Consider the following 18,581-nt stretch of genomic DNA (forward strand, 5'->3'; position numbering starts at 1 on the left):
TTTTTCCTAAACATTACACAGGCTTGTCATTGTACTTGGTCACATATTTCCCGTGCGACTGACATTTTGCATTGGCGCAATTTTTGTTGCGAGAATATAAGAAGTGAAATTTTACTGCTTGAGAAATTAAAATTAATATGTGGTTCAATTAACATTTAATGGCAGAATATTTTGACAGTGCTAAAATAACAATTTCATGTGTATCAAGTATATTTGCGGTGCTGAATGCCTTCGATTGAATAGTTTTGAGATGTCCTGTTTTATTTTTGAACACTTGCTCTCAGCTTAGTATGATGTTAAGGGATAACTATGCCATCCTGTCATAATAACAGTTAAATATAATTTTCAAAGATTGCCGCTTGTTTTAACTAATTCGACCCGACAATGTGCTCCTGTCTGACTGGAGCAGAGGAGAATGGGTTTCCGTTGGTGACACTCGCAGAGTGTTCCCCCCGGGATGTTTCGGGCATTGGTACGCCCGGTGCTGCGTGGGTGAGGGAGGCAGCTGATTGGGCAGGCGGCGCGAGACACGGGCTGCTGGCTCGAGCGTCGTCCTGCCTGTGGAAAATTTAGAAGGCAGGGACGGCGTTCAAGTGTTTTGGCCTACCCTCCCGCCCCCTTTTTTGTTTGACAATACTGTATTCATTGTTTTTCTGTTCATTCATGATGATAAAAATGTTTTACACGATGGCGTCGCTTGGACAGGTGGCAGATTTGGAGGAAAGCAAGACAGGCAGGAAGGGTTTGGGGGCATTAGGATTAGGTTTGGGCAGAGGGAAGCAGGGGAGAGAAGTTAGAGCCAAGAGGTAGACAGGAGACTGAGTTAGGCGCTTTGGGAAGGAGGTTTCGGGAGTACAAGGTGGGGAAATAGTGGTTAGGGGGGGTAATGGCTTAGGGGTCGGGGTGTTAGCTTGGGAAATGTTTTGTATGTAATATGTATGCATTTATCATTCTGCCTACCTGTCTAATAAAGCAGACTTTTACCCCATTTTGGTGTGAGACGTGGTTATTGCCCGACAAGGGGTGCAACAGGCGTCCCCCCAATGAATGCAGGTACCGAGCCAACTGCAAAGGGCCTGTTGTGTCCTGCTGGACAAAGTCTAGTGCTTCTGCCAGCCATTCCACTGAGGGCTGGCCCACACACACCCCCTCACCCATCCAACACGGGCGTCACCAGTCAGGTGACCCCACAAATAAAAGGGCCGAGTGCACGTGCTCTGGGCTAGTTCACAATCTCATAATTCTGTGTCCGTGTCGTCCTTTCTAAACTATGCGGGCGTAGGGCCCAGAACATAACACTGGCGACGAGCGGGACTTACCCACGTGTGCTGCCGCCTTGTTGAAGGTGGTGGAAGGGGGAGAGTGCTGCCTGTGCATAGGGCACCCCCAACGGCAGTTGAAGAAGTCTGCGGAAGACTCACGGGACGTGTGATGAGCCCCGGGGTGAAGGTGATCGGGAACCCACCCAGCACCTGGTGTGCCCGCAATGGCATGGCGGGCCATGGTATGCGGAGAGACCAGTTGTGAGGCAAATTGCTTGTGGCGTGACCTGTGCCACCAGCCTGATGAAGCCCGAATGATGAGCGGGCCAGGTGGAGCCCACCCGCTTAAGCAGCGACGATCTGCCAGGCAGCATGCGAGCCAGTAAACTGGCCGAGAACTGCGGTGAGAAGAGTGACCCTGGATGACGGGACCCCGCATCTGAAGGTGAAGGCGAGCCTGCCGAGGGTAGGACAGTGAGCGGCATAGCGACCCGATCTCTGTGACCCCGCAAAGAGCACTGCCGATAGCGAAGGCCCCGAAGTTTCCAGGCAGCAGCGCTTGTCCTCTTGCCCCCGAGCAGCGTGAGAACTGCGAGAGGCTGTGGCGGAGGCGAGAGTAAGGAGAGAAGACAGATGAGGCTCGCACTAGCCTGATCACACATGAGGCCGCAGAAACCTAGAGTTCCATGGCCCCAAGAAGGTAGCGGCGTGGAGGCCCCGTACCTGAAGCAGGACTAATGTGCATAGCTGCTGAGGACAGGCACCGTATCCGTCGCGCAATAACCACTCCACGCATCAGTATGCGTAAAAGGCCATTTATTAGGACAGGCATGACATTTACAATAAACATAACATCATTAACTTAACAATCCCCCCAACATCCTGCCTTTCAATCGTCATCCACTCACGTGGTCCACCAGCCACTCCCAAATCACACCACGACCTCTTTGCATCTCATTCACTTCCCCTTTTCACTTTCCAACTCCTCTGTCATTTCCATCCATTACACTCCCGTCTACCACTCTCTCCCATCCTGCACCTGTAACCCCCTCCCTGGAAGGGTGATTCTGCCCGTCATGGACTCCCCACCCCTCCCAGTTCCCGCCACCAAGGGAACCCCCGGAGGGCGGTTACCTGCCCCACCAAGCGTGCACCTTTCGAACTCAGTCCCTCTTACACCAGATCGACTCATTCCATAGAAAGCTAATCAAATCCTGCAGCTCCATCAGGTAAAATGCGTTTCCCATGTGAGAAAGGGGCACGCCGTCATCCCTGAAAAGAAGTGGCTGTTCCAGCTGAAGCCCGACATGAGCCAGCACCTTGATACCCTGATCTGCACAAAAGAGTCTCATCGCCCTGTTCAATTTTCTGCAGGCCCTTTCAACGACCGCAGGCTTAAGTGCACCCCTCCAGATCCTCCGTGGAACAAATTCAGTCCACACAATACAGGCGCCAGCCAGTTCGCGTTTCATCACCTCCAAGTCCCTCTGCATCAAATGCAACAGTGACATGCCCGATTGCTTCACCAAGTCATTTTTCCCCAGGTGGACAATAAGCATGTCCGGGCAGCCCAGCTGCGACACTTTCCTTGTTAGCCACGGCAATAGTTCACCCCATCGCATTCCACTCTTACCCCACCATTGTACTTTGTGATGGCTGCTCCTCAGGCCCAGGCTACGGCTGTACACCTGCCTGTCAGCGTATTTCGAAGCCCAGTGTACAAAAGAATGCCCAACGACCCAAGTGACAGTCTTGGCCCCCGGGCAACGAACACAACCTTCGAAGAGAAAGAGATTAGTACCAAAGCATAACAAGAAAAACGCCAAGCAGCGTAGCCGTCCAAGCAGTGCGCCCCACGCCCTCACTTGCGCACATAGCGCTCACAGCACCGCGACCACCAGCGACCAATCCTCCTGATCTCCTCCCACGACCAACCCAAGCCGGCCGCCGCCGTGGCTGCCCCAATCCGAAACGAATGTGTGCCAAAACGAGCCGGATCCCTGCCCAGCCTCTTCAAAGCCATCCGCAAGACCGCCAACAACTGGAATGAAGTCAAACGCTTCCGCGACGCGTGCACAAAAATTTCACAAACATGACAGCCTCCCGTGGCAACTCCCCCCCACCCAACTCCGCCCGCACCCGCCCCCAACCCTTCAATATTCGGCTCAGCAGATCCGATCTAGCCGGATCAAAACCCAAATACACCATGCTGTAGAACGAAACTCCCGCCAACTTGCCAGCTATCGTCGTCTGCGACAACCCCCTATCCATGCAGTCCAACACAAAGCGCACCACCCTTTGCTCACACTCCTCTTTCGGCAACATCCCCACATCCTTCCCCAGACCCGCAAAGTCCCCAAACTCAGTCCAAGCCAATCTGTATGCCCGCCTAGTAGACTCCGCCAAAGACCTCTCAACCAAACCAACCACTCTCACTCCCCCCATGCCCAGATACCCTCCGGCACCTTGGTCTTGCAAGCCTCCGCTCCCGGCGCCAGCTCCCTGAAGTGCTGCCACTGGGAATGAGATAACGCATCCTCAATTTCGTTACTTGCGCCAGGCACATGTTGCGCTCGAAACAGCACATTGTAACGCAGACACAGCAGCATGAAACTTTGCAGCAAGCGCAGTACTCGCAGGTCCCTTGCTTTCTGGTTGTTTACCAAGTCCACCACCGTCATGTTGTCCACATGAAACAACACTGACCTGTTCTTGAATTCTGGGCCCCACACCAGCAGCGCAACCAACAAGGGAAAAAACTCCAAGAACGCAATGCTCCTGCCTTGGCGCAGCCAGTGAGCCGGCCACTGCTCCGCACACCAGCGACCGTCCCAGAAGATCCTGAAACCTGCCGCTCCCGCCGCGTCCGAGTAGAGTTGAACCTGCCACACCATCCTGTCCCGCCCAAAATCCAAGGACACACCGTTGAAGTCTTCCAGGAACACCAGCCACACTCGCAAGTCCGACCGGACTCACAGCGTGATCCTGACCCTGTGATGTGGGAGGGCCATGCCCGACATGGCCATGCCGAGCCGCCTACAAAACGTCCTCCCTGCCCTCACCACTCTGCAGGCAAAGTTCAACAATCCCAACAAGCGCTGCACCGACCTCAAATCCAGTTTCGGAACCTCCAACGCACCTTTCAAAGCATCCCGCATCTCAGCCACCTTCGTCACTGGTAAACGTGCCTGCCAAGTTAACAAATCCAATTCAATACCAAGGAATGTCAAGCAACAACTGGGCCCTTCCGTCTTCTCCGGTGCCAATGGCACCCCAAAATCCTGTGCCAACAAATGAAACTGCCGCAGAGCCGTTCCACATTCGCCAGAGTGCCCCGTTCCCACAAACAGAAAGTCATCCAAATAGTGAGACACCAGCCGGTGCCCACTGCGGTCCACGAAGGCCCACTGCAAAAAGGAGCTGAAAGTCTCGAAGAGCGCACAGGAAATCGCACAACCCATCGGCAACACCATGTCCACAAAAATGGCCCCATCAAACTGCATGCCCAACAAAGGAAAATCCACCGGATGAATGGGGAGAAGGCGAAAGGCCGACTTGATGTCACACTTGGCCAACTCTGCCCCCCTCCCGCAGGACCGCACCAGACCAATGGCATCATCTACTGACGCGTACAACACTCTGGAGTCCTCCTTCGCAATGAAATCATTCACCGACCCACCTTCCGGCCAAGACAAGTGATGAATCAATCTGAATTCCCCTTGCTCTTTCTTGGGCACCACCCCCAAAGGTGAGACAATGAGATCGGACAGCGGCCAATCAGAAAAAGGGCCCGCAATCCTGCCCTCCGAAACCTCCTTCTCCAATTTACGCGCCACAACCTCCGGCAATTACTTGGCGGACCGCACATTCTCAGCCCAACGCCTCTCCCTGGGCCCCTGATATCCAATCCGAAAACCTTCAACAAAACCCCAGTACAAACGCAACGCCGCCTCCTTATCAGGGTACCGGGAGAGCCAAGGACCCATGGCCTCCACCTTTACCGGAGTATGGGCCCTTCGGCCCAGGCTGCCCCCTACCCTTGGCAAATTTCCACTGCTCCGACGGCGTAGCCAAGGTGAGGCACTGTGTGACTGGGTGACGCCCCCGCACTTCGAACACTCATGTTTAAATTTACAGGAGGGGCGGTTGCAGAAACATTTAATGAGCCCCCAGCAGGCCCCTGAAGCGACTGGCTTGTACTGCTATGTAAACAGTACTGCACCGATGGGAAACTGATAAGTGAAGCACACGAGGAAATGGAGGGAAAGTAAGTGGCAAGAAAAGGAACCATTGAAAAGATAGGAAAGCATGGAGGTGCGGAAGATTTCACAAACACAGAGCAAGCGCTGTTTAGGCGAAACCTAAAAAACTGCTCCACTGTGATAAAGACGATCTTGCAGCCACCACTTTGTGACCAGCATGAAAGGCACTGTACTTTGAACTGAAAATCACAATCTTCAGAAACATTATTGATTTTCACTCAAAAAGAAAAATAGGAAAATATGGGAAAATCAATTTCCAATAAAAATAAAAGTAAAGAACACTGAAGTTCAAAGGATGTGCATAGTAGACGTTGACTTCTTGCATTGGCAAGCAACACCAATAGCCGGAATTTCCATGCATTAAAGTAGCTAAACTGTTGCACAGTGCACTCACAGCTGGTTGGATGCAAGGTCTTGCTGAAGGTCTAGTGGCCAACTCCAACTGTCCAGGGCTAAAGGAAGTGTGCAGCATGGATCGTCACTCACATCAGGTATGGCTCTGGGCCTGGCCAAATGCTATGCATGGCTATCACCTCACGCTGTGCTTGGGAGAAGGCTGAGTGCAATGGAGGTTGGTTTGCCATGGTGCATAGGAAACAGGATGATTAAACAAAAAGGGGTAACTCTGTGTCCCTCAGAACCTGGGTAATTAATGGTTAAGCAAAAAATTGGTTCTGTGGGTAAAAACAACAAAATTCCTTTTGGAACTGCTAGTACATGCAAGACAACGAAGGATCTCTCCTACACACACTTTCTTAAGTGATTTATAATGAAGCAAAATAGGTCATACGATCGACTGGTTTGTACTGTATCTTTTTATCAGAATTGCATCATTCAAGGATATCATACAGTACATATGTAGACTGTCAGCATAAGTGGCAAGGTGCAGTTGAGTGACAATTGTGTTCAGTGCTAAAAAACGTGAAAGATATATACAGTGAAAACAATTTCATATGTACAGACATATACAAGGGTTCTTTTTTGTGGTTGCCAGCTACTGGTTTTAGAGCTGAGGATTCTTTTTCTTTCAGTTGGAATCCTGGTCGTGCTGAACCCTAGGACAAGCTTCGACGTTTCAACCCTGGGGTGCCCCAATTGGTGGTCACAGCGGGTCTTTTCAAGACAGGGGGGATGGGGGCTGCTTTTTAGACAGTCTGAAATTAAATACAATGGTGTGTGTCAGAGAGGAGGTAGGGGCATATGGAGTGGCACCTAGGAAGAAGGGAAGCAGATACACTTACTTCTACTTTCAGGACCGGGTACTTTGGTCTGAATGTGTACAGCACAAATTGCTGGTGAATCTGTGGGGTAGGATATGTGGGATCAATTATTTGGCGTGTAAGAGCTGCCAGTTGGACAAGTTTAGGTGATTGCGCGTGCAGGCTAGGTGCTGAGTGTACTAGCATGCACTCTAGTGAGAGGAGCTGGAAGGAATCTCATATTGAGAGCGACTGGAGGCCAAGTGCTGCGTACGGCATGCGAAGGGTGAGGGCTAGCCCATTTTATCCTTAGGGAAAGCAGCCTCATAAAGTGGCACTAATCGTGTGCACTGTTGGTGGCAGTCCTAATTATGTGTGTGGATTACTGCGGCATGTTACGGGTGGCCTTGAGTGCCTGGTGTAACCTACCCAGCAAACAGAGGCTGGGAGGAACGATAAATCAATACACTGCGGCCGAGGCTAACAGGAAGGATAAGGGATTAAAATGCATTAAAATGCAATGCGGCGCCCGAGGCTACTGGGCGGGGGTGAGAGAGATTGAATGAATATTTGTAGGCCGGGTGATCGACGTACATGCTTACTTAATCGCGCCAGCGATGCCCGACTAGGGACCTGGATGCAATATTAGTGTTGCCCGATCCTTCGTAGCGTGGGTGAGGTGGATGGGTGGTCGGCGTTCATGCTTTTACAATTAGCGCCTGCTATGCCTGGCAGGGGATCGGTAAGCATATTAACGTGGCCCGTTTAACTAGGAAACCTCCCGCGGTTCGGCACTGTCGCCTGTGCTGTCTACTTACCCGAAGTTTGGATGCGCGATGAAGGGAGGCGGCGGTGTGTATAATCATCCGTCCGCTGCCTGTGAATCGCTGCAGCAAGTTGTGCAGATCACGTTTGGAAAACATTTTAACATAACAGAGTGCTAATATTGCTGCAAACATGCTAGTTAACATCAATATTAGCGCGCTGTTATGTTAAAATGTTTTCCAAACGTGATCTGCACAACTTGTCTTAATTAGTACCCCATCATGCTGATGGGTCTGTATAAATGTTAACCAGCTTGGTTCACGCAAAATGAGCACTCTGTATAAGGAACCATATCGAAATCATTATCCCATTTAGCACCCTTTATTTATGAATATTCCTCTTTACCTTATTAAGTACCATACTCAGTCGGATCACCTGCTTACTTAATGGCATATCACTAGAAAACACTACCTCCCAATCTGTTGTATTTCATTTCCTCCCTATCATTATAAGTAAGGCCCATATCCGCCCCAATCTTCTTACTCGGATTACCTCCCATCGTAACATCATCACGTCACTCCACGCCTCTTCCGTGTTACACTAACCAACGCTAAGTAGTCGCCTAGCAACCAACGCGCACAACGTGCATGCAGCACAGCAGCAGCAGCAGCAAAAGCCTATATTAGGACCGTTACAGTCCCGTCGGCTGCACCGATTCATAGGCAGAGGATGGATGATTATACACACCGTCGCCTCCCTTCATCGCGCATCCACACTTCGGGTGAGTAGACAGCACAGGCGACAGCGCCAAACCGCGGCAGGTTTCCTAGTTAAACGAGCCACGTTAATATGCTTACCGATCCCCAGCCAGGCATCGCAGGCGCTAATTGTAAAAGCATGAACGCCGACCACCCATCCACTTCACCCACGCTCCGAAGGATCGGGTCACACTAATATTGCATCCAGATCCCTAGTCGGGCATCGCTGGCGCGATTACGCCTCATTCAATTAAGTAAGCATGTACGTCAATCACCCGGCCTACAAATATTGATTCAATCTCTCTCACCCCCGCCCAGTAGCCTCGGGCGCCGCATTGCATTTTAATGCATTTTAATTCCTTATCCTTCCTGTTAGCCTCGGCCGCAGTGTATTGATTTATCGTTCCTCCCAGCCTCTGTTTGCTGGGTAGGTTACACCAGGCACTCGACGCCACCCATAACATGCCGCAGTAATCCACACAGATAATTAGGACTACCAGCAACTGTGCACACGACTTGTGCCACTTTATGAGGCCGCTTTCCCTAAGGACAAAATGGGCTAGCACTCACCCTTCGCACGCCGTACGCAGCACTTGGCCTCCAGTCGCTCTCAATATGAGAGTCCTTCCAGCTCCTCTCACTAGAGTGCATGTTAGTACACTCAGCACCTAGGCCAGCACGCGCAATCACCTAAACTTGTCCAACTGGCAGCTCTTACACGCCAAATAATTGATCCCATTTATCCTCCCCCACAGATTTACCAGCAATTTGTGCTGTACACATTCAGGCCAAAGTACACGGTCCTGAGAGTAGAAGTAAGTGTATTTGCCTCCCTTCTTCCTAGGTGCCACTCCGTATGCCCCTACCTCCTCTCTCACACACACCATTCTATTTAATTTCAGACTGTCTACAAAACAGCCCCCCCTGTCTTGATAAAAACCTGCTGTGACCACCTATTGGGGCACCCCAGGGTCAAAACGTCGACGCTTGTCCTCGGGTTCGGCACGACCAGGATTCCAACTGAAAGAAAAAGAATCCTCTGCTCTAAAACCAGTAGCTGGCCAACCACAAAAAAAAACCCTTGTATATGTCTGTACATATATAATTGTTTTCACTGTATACATCTTTCACGTTTTTTAGCACTGAACACAATTGTCACTCAACTGCACCTTGCCACTTATGCTGACAGTCTACATATGTACTGTATGATATCCTTGAATGACGCAATTCTGATAAAAAGATACAGTACAAACCAGTCGATCGTATGACCTATTTTGCTTCATTATAAATCACTTAAGAAAGTGTGTGTAGGAGAGGTCCTTCGTTGTCTTGCATGTGCTAGCATAGGAAACAGGGTCTGGCTGACTGCCAAGCCCTGAGGCAAAACCTTGCTGCACAGAGCTGAAAGCCTTGCAAACCATGGGTTGGAAGCCAGTGCCCAATTGATTGCATTGCCTGCCTGCCTGCCTGCCAGGCCCAGTGGCCAACCACCACGGCATGGGGCCAAAGGCAGTGCACAGCAGAGAATAAAAAACATTAATTACAAAAAAAAGTCTTGAAATATGCTGAAAAAGCCACTGTTTAAATCTAAGTTATGGTTCTGCATTAAACATGCAAAACCACTGGTATTTTTCAGTGGTTTTGCACATTATTGGCGACAGAATTAGTGACGGAAAAACACACAATAACTTACGCCACCCACCATGATCTATGCGCCTATATGCCAATGGCAAAAAAACAACTGGCAGAATATCTAGAGAAACATATGGTGAGTTGGGTGGCGTGTGTTTTGTGCACTGATAACCACAATTGGGCCGAAGTACTTGTAAAGGTCTTTAAAGAAATAATTAGTAAAGGGGAGATACCTGAAAGCTGGAGAAGCTCCTTAATATCCCCAATTTTTAAAAAAGGAGACTGGGCGCTTCCTGAAAACTACCGTTTAATAACGCTACAGGACAATGATGCAAAACTTTTTGCAGCCTATCTGCTAACAATCTTATCTGACTTGGTGAAAAAGAACAACATCCTCCCGCCAAATCAAACCGGCTTCATTAAAGGACTTGGTACTACCTCCAATATCCTGGCACTATCTATTTTAATGGAAAAGGCAATCTTAAAGGGCGAATCACTGTTTCTATGTTTTGTTGATTTTAAATCAGCTTTTGACTGTGTCGACCGAGATCTTTTATGGAAAAAGTTGCAAGCACAAGGGATTCCTCAGCCTTTAATATACTTGATCAGTCTCTTGTATACAAAAACCTGGGTCAAAGTTCGTATTGGGAACGGCAGATCATTAACTAAGGAAATACCAACTCTTGGCGGCGTGAAGCAAGGCTGCGTATTGGCACCGTTATTATTTAATTTGTTTTTAACTGATCTAACTGAAACACTGAATAAGATAAATGCCCATCCACCTAAACTTGCAGATAAGCACATATCAAACTTGCTATATGCAGATGATGTTATTCTTTTAAGTAGAACGAAGGTAGGCTTGCAAAGGTTAATTACACGTATACAGGAGTACGCAATAAAAAATAAAATGGTAATAAACGAATCCAAATCTAAAGTTATGGTTGTCTCAAAAAATCTAAGAAGGAAATACAACATGAAATGGTTCTTAGGTAAAGAAAAATTGGAGCAAACAAAAATCTATAGATACCTAGGACTGGTTTTTGATGACAATGGAAGCTTCAAACCCCAGATATTGGACATTACCCAGAAGGCGAACTCCCTAACAGGTGCATTTGGTATGATAAAAAAATCCACCAGTAACTTAACCTACCAGCCGCTACTCAAGGTCATATCTGCAAAATTGTTACCTTCCCTAACCTACGGCAGCGAAGCATTGAACGGAAAGGACGCAATAACATTAAACAAAGGAATCTCGAAAACATTTCGATCTCTTTTCTGTTTACCAAAAAATGCCTCATAGTCCCAAATTAGACTAGAATTTGGCTTGAATAACCAACTACATGCTCGGATGGTTAACACAATTAAAGTATGGTATAGGGTAAAAAATGACAAGGACAATTTAATCTCAGAGCTTTTATGGAAAGAAGTAGAGGGCAATAATAAACTATCTGTTTTGAAGTATCTTGAGAAGGCTTTGGATGAATTTGGGCTGAAGGAAATTTGGATGACCACTATTCCTCAGGAATCTTTAAAAAAAAATTGTAAATAAGACAGTTGATATTCTATCTATAATAAGTGACAAAGAGTCCCTGGTCAAAAGGAAACATGCTTGGTCTATAATAAATAGCTATAAAAAAAAGATTCCGCAACAATATTTGAATACAGCTTGGACCTGGAAATATAAAAATATATTCATGAAAGCCCGGTTCGGAATCCTGCCCGGAGAATCTCATGCACTGCCATGGAAAAAGCTTGAAAACAATATATCATGTCCGCTGTGTAATACAGGAGAAGAAAATATCATACATCTATTATGCCTCTGCCCAGAACTAAAAAATGAAAGATTAACACTATTAAAAAGGCACTTTAACAAAAGATCAATAAGGACATGTAGACAAGCACTAATCCAGTGTCTTTGCTTGGAAGATATACATATTAACTCTGCTCTCTCAAAATTCCTAACAAGTGCATGGAGAAAACTGGAATTTTTAAAATATTAATTATTATACAGTTTATATTTCTGAATTTTTAACATTATGAAATTATCGCTTATTTTTAAAATGATCGCCCTTTTACTGTATTCTATAAATGAAATGTTATATTGTGCATTCTCTTTTGGTAAAGATTTTAAATAATCAATCAATAAAACATTACCCTGGAAGTGGTAAATTTCAGTGGCTCACAGATTTGAACCACAAAAAAAAACAGGTTTTAAGTGTGTTTTTTCAGTTAAATATATACAATATAAATGATACACATACATATATTAGACCTTAGGAGCATGGATTGGAAAATAGGGAAGAACGATGGTTGCACAGGTTAGATTTTGCAGCAGATCTATCAGAATTCTGGTCACTTACACCACTATAGATGTGCAATACACCTATCTGTTAGTAAGAAGTTATCATATGGGTGCAGTGCAATATTATGTCATTCATTAAAGTAGATTAAAGAGGGTGGAAATATCATACACGCTGATGAGCAGAGGAGACAAACAAAATGTCAAAGATAAGCACTGAGAGATAACATTTATGTACTTCTCTTCCAGTGTTTTCTAAATATACGTTTTTATTACCTTGAGGATATCTTGTCTCGGAGGTGCAAAAGGCTTGCAGTGCTAATTAGAAGATACTGTGCTTCGTTCACCAAAGAAAGTGCTGCGCAAGGTTGCCCTAATAGTGAAAAATAATTTGCCATTAAGATCAGCAGGTTGAATTTGCATAAACCGACATAATTTGTATCATGATCCTAAAAGAACACAATGTTTACACCAGGCAATTAGTCACAAATAGCATTTCATAATAGCATTAAGAATAGGCTAAGAGAACTGTAACATTTCTGTAAATGTTACTAAAACAATTCAAGTAGCTAAACTGTTGTCATAGTTAAAATGTTCCATTTGATAGCAGGTTAATATAATAACCAAGGGAACTGCTTGCAGGTATGTTAAAGTATTCATTATGTGTTTCGCAGGTTTTCACAGCTGTAAAGTGCACTGAGTGTGCCAGGGCTGGTAATTCAAATGCTACTAGTGGGCCTACAGCACTGATTGTGCCACCCACGAGTAGCCCTAAAATAGTGTCTCAGGCCAGCCACCGCTGTGCTTGTGTGCAGTTGCTAACTGCCATGCTGACCTGACCAGTGTCCACACTGGCCAGGCCTAACCCTTCCCTTTTTGTACACATTGGACACCCCTATGGAAGGCCCAAGGTACCCCCCCAAGGCAGGGTGCAGTGTATGTGAAAGGTAGAGCATGTACCAGTGTGGGTGACATGCTCTGGTAGTGAATTACAGCCATTTTCGTTTTTCACTATTGAAAGGCTATCTTGCCCATAGGCTATAATGGGGAATGCTGTGTATAATGATTACCTGCATATCTTCCCATAGGAGCAAGATAAAAAATTGAAGTCTGGTATCCCTGAACTCAGAATTTAATAACACATATTTTAGGAAGGATGTTTTTTAAATCCTGTGTTTGAAAGCGGCACATTTAGAAAGTGGCTGCTTTCTTGTCTGACCTTTCTGTGCGCCTTTGGCTGTTTGTGAATTGACTGTCTGGTTTGTGAGTGTCAGGGATGGGAGAATCCCAGGAGACAGAATGAGTCGCCCAGTGGTGAATAGAGAGATCTGATCTAGATGGGAGGGAGGCGTTGCACCTGGCACCTGAATAGGACTGTGCCTGCCCCCCACAGTGCTGGCTCCACCCGATGTGGTGCGTCTGATGTCTCTGCCCTGCACTGTGAAAGGAGAGATGGAATCATGTCCACAAAGTGCTCCAGGGCTGTGCTTTCCCTCCACAATGCTGGCTCCACCTCCTGTGGGGCGTCTGATGTTTCTGCTCTGCACTGTGAAAAGAATAAAGGAGTTATGTAAACAGAGTGCTCCAAAACTGGTTTGGACTGGGCTCAGAGCCCTCCTGCACAAAGGGAGCACAGACTTTTTGGGGTATAAGTATAGGACCCCAGACCACTGAACTTTAGATCATCCTGGAATCAAGAAGGAACCTCTGCCAAGAAGAAAGCTGGAAGACTGAAGAGGAAGGACTGTCCTGCTGTGTGTTTGTGGGCTGACCTGCAGTTCTTTGCTGCCAAGGAGAGTAGAAGGACTTTGCTTTCTGCTGTGTCCCCTTGCTTGAAGAGATCTCCAAGGGCCTGAGTTGAGCTGGCTCCCTGCTAAGTCGTCCCAGGAACAAAAGGACTTCACCCTCAGCTTCCGTCCTGAACTCTATTGAGAGAGTTCTGTCCTTCCTAGAGTGCTTGGACCAGTTGTGGTGCCTCTGGAAGTTGTACCTGTTGTTTTGGAAGCTTGACAAGAAGAAACTGTATCTTTGCTACAAAGTTTCACGCATCGCTCACGTGCGGAGCGCATCCCCATCAGTGCAAGGAAATTCCCGCCGCTGCGAAGATCGAGATCGTCGCAGCGCCTGTTGCCGCTGCAAGAACCGACGCATCTTTTGCTTGCGGAACGCATCGCTCAGGTGCGGGGAGTACCATCGCTGAGAGTATCGTCGCAGAGCCTGTCGTCACTGGGTGAGATCGTCGCACCGCTTGCTTGCTGACCTCATCACATAGCTGCGAGAGTCATCGCAGAGCCATTGCATCGAGGGGCTGCGAGAAGAGAAGATCGATGCTGTACATCGCCGCCGCACCTGAGATCGTCGCCGTACTTTTGAGAGACACTTCCTACAAAACCTGTGCACCAGAATCCATACAAGGTATTGCATCCCCCCCATACAGACTGGAGTCGGTAAAGGGGCAAAATATCGATTCCAAAATATAGACAAACCAAAATATCGAGTCCAAAATATAGAATGGACAAAATATCGAATGGACAGAATATAGACATCAAAAATATCGTTTTGAAGGTAAGTAATGTAATATCGATTTTAAAAATATAGACAGTCAAAATATCGAAGTACATAATATAGTTTATTAAAGATATCTAATTCTTTTAAGTGTTTTTTATGTTAGTATATGTGTGAAAAGTGTATATATTTTTGTAATTTATTTTAAGTAATGAATTTAATGTTATTTAATTATTGTGTAATTTAATTCTGTAGAGGGTTGTGGGTTTATAGGGGAATAGGGTGGGAAGTAATTTAATTATAATAATAAAATATGTTAATTAATTCATTGGTATTTATTTTGATTACATTGTTAATTAATTCTTAATTGGTAATTAATTAATTCTTAAATTATTAGTTTCTATTAATTGATTAATTGATAATTATGTGAATAATATTAATTTATTTTCTGTAGCGGGTTGTAGGTTTATAGGGGAATAGGGTGGGAAGGAATTTAATTATAATTAATTAAATATGTTAATTAATTTATTGGTATCTATTTTGATTAAATTGTTAATTACTTTTCAATTGATAATTAATTCTTAATTGATAATTAATTTTTATTAAATGATTAATTGATAATTATGTGAATTATATTAATTTATTTTCACTAGAGTGGGAATAGTAAAATTTACCCCTATGCTATCCAACGCTTTCCCTACTGTTGCACTCTCTGGAGTAGGAATAGTAATTTTTACCCCTACGCTATCCCAACGCTTTCCCTACTGTTGCACTCTCTGGCGTGGGAATAGTAATTTTTACCCCTACGCTATCCAACGCTTTCCCTACTGTTGCACTTTCTGGAGTGGGAATAGTAATTTTTACCCCTACGCTATCCAACACTTTCCCTACTGTTGCCCTCTCTGGAGTGGGAATAGTAATTTTTACCCCTACGCTATCCAACGCTTTCCCTACTGTTGCACTCTCTGGAGTGGGAATAGTAATTTTTACCCCTACGCTATCCAACGCTTTCCCTACTGTTGCACTCTTTGGAGTGGGAATTGTAATTTTTACCCCTACGCTATCCAACCCTTTCCCTACTGTTGCACTTCCAGGAGTGGGAATAGTAATTTTTACACCTCCGCTATCCTACGGTAATATTATTGTGTATTTTTTATTAATATTAAGTTAATATATATATATGTTTTAACAGATATGATTGTATTTTTTTTATAAGTTAAATTAGTTATTTAATCCAAAATATTGTGCACCTAATCTTTTGTTTCCTTGAAACCTGATCTGCAACAAAAACCTTTCTGACAGTAAAAATGCCAGGGAGTGAAGACGAAAGGGAGGCAGCTAGAATAGCAGCCCAACTAATGGAGGATGACACGAGTCTCCTACAGAATGACCGGAATGCTATCCTCATTCCGGTCAACATAAGAAAAACTATAACTTTAAAACTTATAGAAAACGGACTGTCATCACGAGGTGGTACAGTCATTTTCATGATAGAGGCACACGAATATCGGCAGACAGAGGTATTCTATTCATGGATAAACTTTCCAGCGGCAAATGCTACAACACACGAATTCCACTATTACAGAATAGAGTAACCACCGGAAGAATATACACCTTTCAAGGATATTGAAATACCACTAAATTACCAAGAGCACCTGCTCTGGTTTAAAGGCGCCCTAAAACATAATGATCACATCACCAGGCTCGGTCCACTAGGTAGACCAGGAGCAACGTGGCCGGTTCTAGCCAGCTACACACCACATCCAGACATTGAAAAAATGTCAAGAGAAGAACTTTTAGCACAGCTAAAATTACTAAGTAAAATTCACAGACAGTTAGTCCAATATGTAATGCGGACTACAACAGTCCAACCAGCTATTAATAGTCCACAGCTGACCCCTCATCAGGGGAACACAAATAAAATTACACTACAGGACATACAATCATGTCTGGGAAAAACACATGCAAAACGGGAACAAATTCCATTCTGGCTAGCACAGAAAATAACTCAAATAGAGGCAGTATTCCCGAATACTACCCCTATTGAGAAACACAGGATTCTGGCTATCTGCCTTCCAATGGGGGTCGCACCACATGTGGAGGACTGTGACACTTGGGGCACAGTCTTTGCTTCCATTAAACAAAAACACATGGTGTTCCATCTCTGGCGGTAATACCAGATGTGCTAAAACAAATTCAGAATGAATACGGTCCAGAACCTGCTTTAACTCTTGGTATGAAATTACTGAAAGACTTCAAGCAGGTCTCGGCTATATTATTAGCCAACATAAACGGAGAAGCAGCATCCGTGGCGATCCACCAAAAATTGAAAGAAACAGATATAACAGATCAACCAATTGAGCTTGCCAGAATCATAGAAAAATGCTATGAAGAACTAGGTAGAGATAGTTTGGGTGGGAAACCGGTAAAACCCCAACTACTTGAAAATCCTGAAAAGATATTTATTAAAAATAATCTAAACACTCCTAAAAAGAGCTAGGATGGAAATAAACAATCCACTCACAAAGAAAAAGGTTTCGAGTCCAGAGGAAGGTCTCCTCGGCGGAGAGAAAAAACTCTGAATCGAGAACACCAGTCTCCCCAAAGGGATCCCTCTGAAAAAAGATACAACCTTAGAAATAGGGATCATTTGAAAAAGCCTGATAGATATCAAGATATTGATACACGTCCCTCTTGATCTTTTTCGCAGAAATCGGAAAGAAGAGGACGGTCAGAACACAGGGAAGAGCACGCCAAGTCCAAAGACAAGGAACCTGCTCAAAGTAAAAAATTACAATTTCCAAAAAAGAAGGTAGCCAGTATTAAAATAATCAAACATGCCGAGGATACTGAGGACACAGCTGAAAAACAGAGAGTGGGCAAAGACAATACTAGACAGCGCAGCAGAAATCAGCATAGCTCGCAAGATCTTGAGAATCATCTGGAGACAGTGGACACGAATGAATACATTGAAGTGGAAACTGCAGATACCAGAGTTAGCGAACCTCATAAAATATACGAAATAACATTGCGTATAGAGGGAAATAAGACTAGGAAAATAAGGGGTCTGTTTTGGGATAACCTCTCAAAAGGCTATGACATCCTGTTAGCTGAGAAAGATTGGCCCCCAGAGTTTGTCAGCGAGTGCCCTCATGGCGAAGAAATGATTATGCCTGCCTTCTCAAATCATATTCCAATTCACAGAAAATATATATATGCTAGAAAATGGGCAGTAGCTCAAGCACCTGCATTATATAAGAATCATGTAGGATGGGATGAGGACTCTCCTCCTCACAAAATCCAGTTAAAATGTCAACCTACTGCACAAAGGCAGTACCCGATTAAGCAAGAAGCTAAAAAACAAGTCAGGGAGATTTTAGATCAACTTGAATACCAAGGAGTGATTGAAACATGCACCTCTCAAATGAACAATCCTTTGTTTCCTGTATCCAAACCAGACGATTCGTATCGTCTAGTCTTGGACTACAGACACCTTAACTCATGTTGCAAAACATTTGCGGTACAAAATTCGCACAGTGCGGCACTAATGAATAACATAGTTTGCAAAAAATACAAAACAACATTAGACATCTCTAATGGGTACTTTTGTCAAAATATTGCACCGGAAAGCAGATACTTGACCGCTTTCTCAATAATGGGGTCACAGAAAAATTTCTGTAGACTCCCACAGGGATTCAAGAACAGCCCAGGATTATTCTCAGCCAGAGTAACAGAGGCCCACATGCATCATTGTTTCATTTTGCACTTCCTAATTTGCGATTTTTAGGGAATCGCAAATTAGGAAATGCAAAATGGGGTGCATGTACATTTTCGCAAAATATCTGAGAATCGGTAAAAATCACAATTTTTTCTGATTCTCAAATATTATGCGATTAGCA

The 18,581-nt window shown here is 45.3% G+C and overlaps 1 protein-coding gene across 1 annotated transcript in view; it reads right to left on the minus strand.

Moving 5' to 3' along the window:
- Positions 1-18,581, minus strand: part of LOC147723041 (molybdenum cofactor sulfurase-like) — a 1,924,377-nt gene that overhangs the window by 138,320 nt on the left and 1,767,476 nt on the right. Inside the window, exon 12 of the mRNA XM_086965414.1 lies at positions 12,454-12,550. Within this exon, the coding sequence (XP_086821540.1) occupies positions 12,454-12,550 (97 nt within the window). The remainder of the gene's footprint in view (positions 1-12,453; positions 12,551-18,581) is intronic.

This window comes from Lissotriton vulgaris, chromosome 4_1 (genome assembly GCF_964263255.1).
Source record: "Lissotriton vulgaris chromosome 4_1, aLisVul1.2, whole genome shotgun sequence".
Taxonomy (NCBI): domain Eukaryota; kingdom Metazoa; phylum Chordata; class Amphibia; order Caudata; family Salamandridae; genus Lissotriton; species Lissotriton vulgaris.